Source organism: Dipodomys ordii, unplaced genomic scaffold, assembly GCF_000151885.1.
Source record: "Dipodomys ordii isolate 6190 unplaced genomic scaffold, Dord_2.0 Scaffold113, whole genome shotgun sequence".
Lineage (NCBI taxonomy): Eukaryota > Metazoa > Chordata > Mammalia > Rodentia > Heteromyidae > Dipodomys > Dipodomys ordii.
In genome coordinates, this window is record NW_012267329.1 from 6,119,047 (window position 1) to 6,128,794 (window position 9,748).

The 9,748-nt window shown below is 38.1% G+C and overlaps 1 protein-coding gene across 1 annotated transcript; it reads left to right on the plus strand.

Annotated features, from left to right (window-relative positions):
* The first annotated feature begins 4,915 nt into the window (after nt 1–4,915).
* LOC105995047 (olfactory receptor 2AG1-like) lies at nt 4,916–5,866 on the plus strand. The gene has a single exon (XM_013028708.1). It carries the CDS (start codon nt 4,916–4,918, stop codon nt 5,864–5,866), a length of 951 nt encoding a protein of 316 aa, XP_012884162.1.
* The last annotated feature ends 3,882 nt before the right edge of the window (nt 5,867–9,748 follow it).

Consider the following 9,748-nt stretch of genomic DNA (forward strand, 5'->3'; position numbering starts at 1 on the left):
TCATGGGGCTTGAACTCTGGGCCTGGGCACTGTCCCTCAGCTCTTCAGCTCAAGGCTAGTGCTCTACCACTTGAGCCACTGTGCCACTTCCATTTTCTGGTGATTTATTGAAGATAAGAGTCTCTTGGACTTTCCTGCCTGGGCTTGCTTTGAACCTCAATCCTCAGATCTCAGCCTACTGAGTAGCGAGGATTACAGGTGTGTGCTACCAGTGTCTGGCTTTGTGTGTGCATTTTAAAAATTAAAATGTTATTGTTATATAAATATCATGCCCAGTGGGGTTACAGTTACATAAGTCAGGTGAGATCATTCACTTTTGGATAATGTCACCCCTTCCCTCACTAACTCTGAGGTCTTCCTTGAGTCTAGTGTGTGAATTTGATAATGTGGAAATCAATACCCACACCAAACTTGAACACCCTTTACAGTTGTATGCACATAACAAGCTTAGGAAAAAAGAAAAGCACATTCTTACTCTGTTTCTTCTGTTTTAATCAAGAAAAATGAAACACAAGTGGTTTACATGAACTTCCAGTGAGACAAAAAAATATCAAATTTTAGATGATAACCATGGCGCCATCTTATGGAATCATATTCTTGTATTTGGATTTTAAGGACTAAGAAATAATCCTATGTGAAATACAAAACATTAATACACACAAAGCCTAATGACACCTGTCAGAGCACACATGAAAGCTGATGCTAGGGAAAGAGTAAACATGACAAAAGACTTGATAATGACCACACTAGCTTATTAGAAAACAAATGTTCTCTGTCAATAGGACCCTATGGTAATTTGTGCAAATCTCTGAGCTTTAATAGAAAATTTTGGTGACTTTTTTTGTCGGTCATGGGTCTTGAACTCTGGGCTTGGGAGCTGTCCCTGAGCTCTTCAGGTAAAGGCTAGTGCTCTACCACTTGAGCCACAGCACCACTTCTTTAATAGAAAATCTTTCTGAAACTATTGTCACTGGTTATCAAATTGATTCAAAATAGTGCACAAAGATCATGGGCCATGTCCAACTTGGTGATAAACTTTAAAAACCACTTAAGAAACCAGCTACTGGACAGGAGATAGACTAACATAGAAAGAACACAGTAATCGTACTTGAACTGGTGGATCACACCTGTAATCCTAGCTATTACTCAGGAAGCTGAGATCACAGATCACCTTGCAATGCTATCCTATGAAACTCCATATCTTTAGTTAACCACCAAAGAGCCATTAGTAGAGCTGTGGCTCAAGTTGCAGAGCACTAGCTTAGAGACAGCATCAAGAGCCTGAGTTCCAATAAAAGTATCACACACACACACACACACACAAACTCACAAAGAGAGAGAGAAAGAAAAAGAAAGGGAGATATGTGGATGTATGAGGAGAGTAGGGCACTAACACAGACAGGAGTCTGTATACAGAATGATGGACAGAGACCCATGCTAAAGGGTCAGATGTTGAAACCAATTCTTTGGTCAGGGCCATCCCTTGCCATATCAAAAGGGACAAAATCATTCAACAAGTCAGAGGCAAATTCATAGTGATTTTTGTTACCAAACAAACCATTTTAGAAGGTACTGTGGGGCAACAGTCTGGGGAGGCTCATTAAAATCCAGCTTCCAGGAAAAGCATTTCTTGAGAGCCCATGTCACCTGGGAGAAGGAGACAGTAAAAAGTCCCCCAGGAAAAGGCCAGAGTCCCTCCTGCCTCTGACACAGTATGAATACACAATGGAAGGCTTGCTTTGCCTATCCTTGACAATTCTCCTTTCCAAAAGTCCTACCAGCCACCTCTATGATTGGCGACTCCAGCTGGGAGGAAATATGAAAGTCTAGGCACATGGACTCATCTTCATCCATTAACAGTGCAGAGATAGGAACAGACATTGGACAAGTACATTCTGCGGGAATCAACTCTGGGTTTCCCCATCTCCAGATGATTATCTGCATCCAATCCTTTCCTCGGAGAGGACTGGCCATGGTGAAGACAGCAGGTGCCTTTGACCCCTCATCCTAGTGGCAGCCATGCCCACCCACACCCGTGCCCTCAGAAGAAGCACCTTCTCTTTCCTCAGCATCTTTAGCCTCTTCACCTCACAAATGACTCCCAGGACACAGGTGTGAGCTGAAGGCTGTATCTTCCCTCTTTACAGGTAAGGGTTATGTGTTTGATCCTAGAAAGTGTGTGGAGGCAGTGAATCTTGGGTAACAGGACCAAGAATTACTGTCCTGCTCTCAGACTGTCTCATTTCTCAGACTTTAGAGCGCATTCGCTCCCATCTGTACTTGTGCTTGATTGTACAGGTGATTGATTACAGGCACATGCACCTGTATTGGTGCAGGTATCTCAGTAATGCATACAAGAGTGGGCAACTGCAATATTCAGTACTATTGGCCAGACCTAAGTTTCTAGAATTCCATGCTTGGTTCACCTGGCTCCTGCTTATAAATCCTAGCTTCTGAAAAGGCTGACACCTCAAAAACATGGTTTGAAGCCAGCCTAGACAGAAATGCCCACTAGATGGGAATTAGATAGTGAAAAGCTGGGCTGCAGGTGTGACAGACACCTATATGAGCAAATGAGCCAAGGAAGCCCCAGGCTCCGAGTTGATTTTTTTAAGTCTGAATACTTTTGGTGCATCTGCACTTCCCTAGACTCTGGTAATCTGTTAAGAACTCCTTGAATAATACTTCAAAAGAGCACTATCTCATAACTATATCAATACATTAGTTTGAGTCTCTCTCCTACATAACTACTAGGTAGTAAATATGTATCACAGAAGCCAGGCCTGATGATGCCTGTAGTCCTAGCATCAAAGGGCTGAGGGAGGAGGATCCCTACATCTAGTTTAGCCTGGGTCTACATAGTCATAGCCTTTTTAACACAATCTCAATAAATAGGAAAAATGGAAATCAATTAATCTTTTAATACACTGCACAATACTGTAGCAATACAAAAGAGAAAACTAAACTATACTTTCAAATTTTAGCTTTTTTATTGTAAGGTAATGAGTACATTTCTTATCAAGCATTGTCGCCTTCTCCTTTGTTTCCCCTTCCCATCCCTTCCCATCTCCTCTCCCCGCCCCCCCACACCTGTTCCCCCACCACGCCAAAGTTGTAAAGTTTGTTTTTTGACATAATGTCTTATATATCTCATTGTTGCAATGGGTCCACCTGTATCCCTATTTAAATAATTTGTTTTTTTCCTTCCTCTCCCCAAATTACACCAACATCAAATACAGTGAAAACAGAGGTTATATCGTGGGGGATGGACATACAAAGCAACAAAGAAATCATCTTATAAATATGTAGAAACAATAGCAACAAAGAAAAAAACATTTGAGTCCTTATCCAACACAACTGTGTTTATTGCAGCATTATTTACCATAACTAAGATATGGAACCAACCCAGATGCCCCTCAGTAGATGAATGAATCAAGAAAATGTGGTATATATACACAATGGAATTCTATGCCTCCATCAGAAGGAATGACACTGCCCCATTTGTTAAGAAATGGAAAGACTTGGAAAAAAATATATTGTGAAGTAAGTCAGGCCCAAAGAAACATAGGTCCTACGGTTTCCCTTACTTGCAATAACTAGTATATGTCTGAGACAAACAGAAATTTTAGCTTTTACTAAAGAGTGAGCATTTCCAAGCCATATACATCTTGCTCTTTTAGTAATCTCAGCATGTGAGGAGAGCTATCAGGGTGAAGCTCACCCTTCCTGAACTTCCTTACACCACGCACTTTACAAGAATGAGCTCATCCTCTGTACATCCAATGTATATTTACTGGCCTGTCTCAGATGACAGAATTAGCAGGTATGTGTGTAGCTGTGTACACCCATGTGTCTGTGTGTGTATATGTACATATGTGTCTATGGGTATACACATCCAAAAGAAATAAACAATTTAGTGAATATTTTTAAATTCTATTCCACATTGCCTTTTAGGTCTTCTATTCATTGAGGAATATATTTATAAAGAACAGGCTTAGTATACATCCTATGGTTTCCCAATTCAAACCAATAAACCAGTTTTATTGTTTACATTTCATGTCATCTGAACAGCGATCTCCCACATTACTAAGATTTGTGGGGGAAAAAATGTCTATAGTTCGTGCTCAGAGTATTGCTGTGAATCTTAGGTAATGGGATGCCTTTACCATTCCTACCATGTTTGTATTATGAGCATTACCCCTTAAATACATACCCTTCACTACCAGAAACTCCTCCCAGGCTTGTAGAGATCCTGTTGTTTCTTGTCTTTTCTTAAACTGAGTAAATATTTTACAACTTCCTTGAAAAGTTAAATAATTTTATACAGTTTCTAGTAATTTGTGGCTTAAACTAATCTCAAGCTTCCATTTATATTAGCCCAGAATTAAATTCTTCCAGCAGACCAACAGTACAACCATCAAAGAAAGGAGCACATTTGAAGATTACAAGAGATCAAGTGACTAAGGCCTAGAACTTGGAGACCAGAAAGGAAATGCAGACATCAGGTCAAGGAAGAACATAGTAAAGAGTTTCACATGAAACAAACTTTTTAAATTAACTGTACTCCTAAGAAATTTGAAACAAGAGAAATGCCTAGATTTTATCCCAATGCCATGTTCATTGCATGATTACAAATTGAGGGATATTTCCTTTCTCTTTAAGTGGTATGTCTAAGTGTATTATTCTATTTGATGCTTTATATATGATACATTTCATGGTGAACAATAATCAATATGCCTGTACTCTGATTAACAGAAGATAATTAAAATTCACTGAAAACTTTCAGAAACTCAGAAACCACAAAAGGTTCCATGTAATTCCTGTTGATTCACCTAGTTGGCCTCAGTTTGTGCAAATAGTGACTGAAATCCCTTAAAAAGACTTCCACTAGACATCTGATTCTAGGCAACACAGAATGGAGCTCTGGAACTCCACCTTGGGAAGTGGCTTCATCTTGGTGGGCATTCTGAAAGACAGTGGGTTTCCTGAACTACTCTGTACCACAATGATATTCCTGTACACACTGTCTCTGACCAGCAATGGACTGCTACTCCTGCTCATCACAATGGATGTGAAGCTCCACGTGCCCATGTACCTCCTGCTTAGACAACTCTCTCTTCTTGACCTTCTCCTCACATCAGTTATAGCCCCCAAGGCCATCATGGATTTTCTGCGTGGAGATAATACCATCACCTTTGGAGGATGTGCCCTTCAGATGTTGCTGGAACTGATTATGGGTGGGGCTGAGGACATCCTTGTGGCTTTTATGGCCTATGACAGGTATGTGGCCATTTGTCATCCTCTAAACTACACAACTATCATGAGTCCAAAAGTCCTTTGGTTCATGATGATGACAACATGGATTGTGGCATCCCTGAGTGCCATCGTATATACCAGTTACACTATGCACTATCCCTTCTGCAAATCCCGGCTGGTAAAACATCTATTCTGTGAGATCCCACCTCTGCTGAAGTTGGCCTGTGCAGACACCTCTAGATTTGAGCTCGCAGTTTATTTGATGGGTGTGATGTTCCTGATCCCCCCACTTGCTGCCATTCTGGTCTCCTATGCACTCATTCTGTGCACTGTGCTCCGCATGCCCTCCAAGGAGGGGAGGAAGAAAGCCCTTCTCACCTGCTCCTCCCACCTGACTGTGGTTGGGATGTACTATGGCCCAGCCTCATTTATATATGTCCTTCCCATATCCTTCCATAGTCCCAAACAGGATAATGTCCTGTCCTTCTTCTGCACAATTGTCACTCCAGCCCTGAACCCCCTCATCTACAGCCTTAGAAACAAGGAGGTCATGGGGGCTTTTAGGAGGGTCCTTGGAAAATACATCCTGCCTTCACACTCCAGCAATTAGGGCTTCCCTGTTACCTTTTCTCCATCAAATTGTCACCGTTCTCACTTCTATAATAATAGACATTGTTAAGCATGTTGCATACACTCTCAAATGATTTTTTTATTTCTTAGTGTAACTAGTATATGCAAAGTGATTACATTAATATGGCTTGCCAGGGATGACTCTAGGTTTGTAATCCCCTCATGCAAAAACCACTTGGGGAAGTCAGGGTGTGAGAGGATCTGTAAGGTTCACTCTGTTGGAGTCGTCTGCATCATCTATGCTATGTGGTAGACAGGGAGGGGATTCATCATTGTATGATAAGTAGACAATATGGCATAGAACTGTGGCTTAAATAGTTTGATCCTTAAACTATTTTCTGAAAGTAGTTCAGTTAGTACAGTTGTTTCTACTTGTATAGCCATTTATTTCAATTATGTAGTCAGTCATGTCATTTCTTATTTCAAAGTTCCCAACATACTTGCTAAATTTTATTGTAATGTCCATGTTGTTAGTCAATTACCTCACTCTTTTATTCCCCTATTTATTATAGGTTTTACTTTTACAAGTTTCTAAATTATTAATATCCCTTCTATTTATGAGGAAGCCACATGTAATGCAGAAGTATGCTGTATTTAATTTACAAGGCATGTAGCAAAAAAGATAATATCATTAAATCAAAATATTAAACTCCTTTTTATTAAGCAGTTGCCAGTTTTGTGCAGGTTGTTAACACATGCACACATGTTCATATACACACATACACACACAGTCATATTTAACGATTCTTAGAGAGAGGATTTGGGAATAGAATTGGAATAGAATGAAGTAATTATATAAATTAAGGCATAAAAAGGAACATTTTCTATCTTGATAAATACAATGAAAATCAAACAAAATGCATGGTAACCTGCTTAGAGCTGCATGCACATTACTTAGATTGGTAAGTTCTTTGACAAACTAATACTATATATGGTGAATTGTAAGAGGTCATGCATGTTTAATAAAAGAATTCTGTAGACTTATGAGAAAAGCTAATTGGCACTAAATAAGAATGATTATGAACTGAGTGCTTCAAAAATAGTTTTGAACAATGGAAGGGGTAACAATGCTCAATAGGAAGTGTACTCATTACCTTACTCATGTAACTGTAATCCTCTGTATAGTATCTTTACAATAAAAATAGTTTTGAAAAAATAAAAGGTTAGGGAGAAAAATTGAAAGATTCATAAATTATTGCATTCAGAACTTATGGATTAGTCCATCCTATGAGTAAAATTAACAGGGAATAACAATAGCATGCTTCATTGTTCAAATACTTTACTATCTTTTTCATTTTTAAAACCCCCTCATCATGATTTAAATAACGCCAAATTAGAAATTTATAAAATTTTCTAAGAAAAAGCATGTCATGTGCTCAATGGTTACTACTGCTGTGTAATACAAACAGATAAACATACACAAGACATTAAATATATAACACTGATGAACTATCTAGTTACATTAAAAATTTGTCCATGATATAAATTTATACCTACATTTACCAGATTCAGAGCAATATAATCTTGAGGGTTTAGGTTTCATATTAAGTAATTCTTACATGGCCAATGCCTAACATCACATTTATTTTAAGGGCTTAAGCTTTCCCATTAGAATAGGAAATGGATCTCTATATTACTATCACTTTATTGCTTTCATGACTGCTGACTCTGGTTTAATAAGGTTAAGTACCAAATTCCACATTAGTGAACTATGTGTGCTACATTGCCTTCTACCTTTAATTTTGTAGTCCAGCAACTGACCCAAGAATCTTCATCACTGTTCAGTCTGCCACCAAACACTGCAGAAGAAAGCATCACTAAGTAGACATTGGTGAGAAATACCTGTTCTACATGATCATATGGTCATGGAAATGTGTATCTCCATTAAAAATGGAAGGGCACTCATCTAAATATATATAGAAGTTATCTCATGATGAAGGAATTTCACAAGCTTTGCCTACATTGAATCTAGTCTGTGGATTCATTTGTAGAAAGAAACTTAATTCACTATAGTAGCTACATGTAAGCATAAGATTATATATGCATAGATAAATGGTATATCATATTATGCTTTCATCCCTATTTAATGTAAAGTATTTAACTGGGATTAAATATGTTCATCTCAAATATTCATCAATGACCTTTTATTTATTGTTTTGTGATTGAGTTTTTTTAATTAAGTTTTTTATTGTGAAAATACTGTACAGAGGGATTACAGTTACATGAACAAGGTAATGAGTACATTTCTTATCCCGCATTTTTGCCTTCTCCTTTGTTTATTCCCTACGATCACTTCCCTCCCACCTCCTCAGCTACACCCCCTACTCCCCACCAACCCCTGCCTAAACTGTCAAGTTCTGTGACTGGGTTTTGAACATAGAATTGCCACTTTCAATTTGTCTTGCAGTCCAATGCTGGAGCCCTACTACTTGCGCCATACCTCTACTTCCTCTCATTGTACAAGTATTCAGAATCCTTTCATGTTTCTTGTGAATACACTGTCCATTACTCCCATCTACAGTCACTCTACTATGGACTAATACACTAGACCTTCTTGTTCCTATCTAACCCCATCTCAATACCCTTGATTAAGAGTTTTCTGTTTTCCCCCTTCGTTCAATTTACCAAGGCTATGAAATTCACTGTTGTGGTTTCAACTTCAATAGCATTTCTTAATTAGAAATTCTTTTAAAGTTATAAATAAAGCAGTTTTACATAGAGAAAAGTTAAAAAGCACCAGGAAAACAATGAACAGATTTCTACAAAAAACAAAACTCTCTTCAGAATAGCACAGCATATTTAAGTATTAAATAAAATTTTTCTTCCTTTTTCAATTTTAAATTTATGTAGAAATGATACATAAAATACACACTTTAAGGAGTATCATGCTATATTTTGATATGTGTGGGCATTTTTAAATTTTTTAATGTTTTTATTATTATTATAAATGTGATGTACAGAAAAGTTCCAGTTACATCAGTCAGGAAAAGAGCACATTTCCTTTGGGACAATATCACCCTTTCCCTTACTTTCTCCCAGATTTTCCAATGTGTTTGCATTTTGTAATGGTTGAATACAATCCTACACCAAGGAAGTACACTCTTTACAGTAGTAGGGATATAACAAGCTTAGGAAAACAAAAAAGCAAATTTTTGTTCTGCTTTTTTGGCTTTTATCAAGAAGAGGGAAACACAGGTGTTTACTTCTATTTCCAGTGAGACAAAAATATAATAATAATTGCAGATATAACACATGGTTACCTCTTATGCAACCATATTCTTAAAATATTTTAATTTTAAACACTATGAAATATTCCCATATTAAATACAAAGCACAAATACACGCAGTGCTAATGACACTTGTCAGAGCATACAGGAAGGCTCAAGCTAGGCAAAGGGTAAACATGACACAAATACCTGAAAACTATGATAGTAGCTTATTATACAAAAGTACCTCCATCAATGTGACCCTCTTACAATTTGTGCAGACCTCTGAGCCCTTATAAGAGAGCCTTTGTGAAAATATTGTCACTGATTCTCAAATTGATTCAATATGGACCAGGAAGTTCATCGGCCATTTCCAAGTTGGCAATAACCTGTAAAAACCTTTCAAGTATCTAACTATCTGGCAAGATAGAGCCTGTTTGAAAAAAGAACAGAAATCCTCCTGCTACCACTATAATCCCAGCTACTCAGGAAGCTGAGATCTGAGATCCTCTCACAATGGCAGCCTGTGCAGAAAACTCTGTGAGACTCTTATCTCCAGTTAAGCATCAAACAGCCATTAGTGGAGCTGTGAGGTTTGCAATAGTCTACCCTCTCATTTAATTCATAGACAACGAATGAATACCAGCAAGCTGAAG

What these genes read in the sequence shown, in the direction of transcription:
- LOC105995047 (XM_013028708.1), top strand. Translation starts at nt 4,916, where the DNA reads ATGGAGCTCTGGAACTCCACCTTGGGAAGTGGCTTCATCTTGGTGGGC.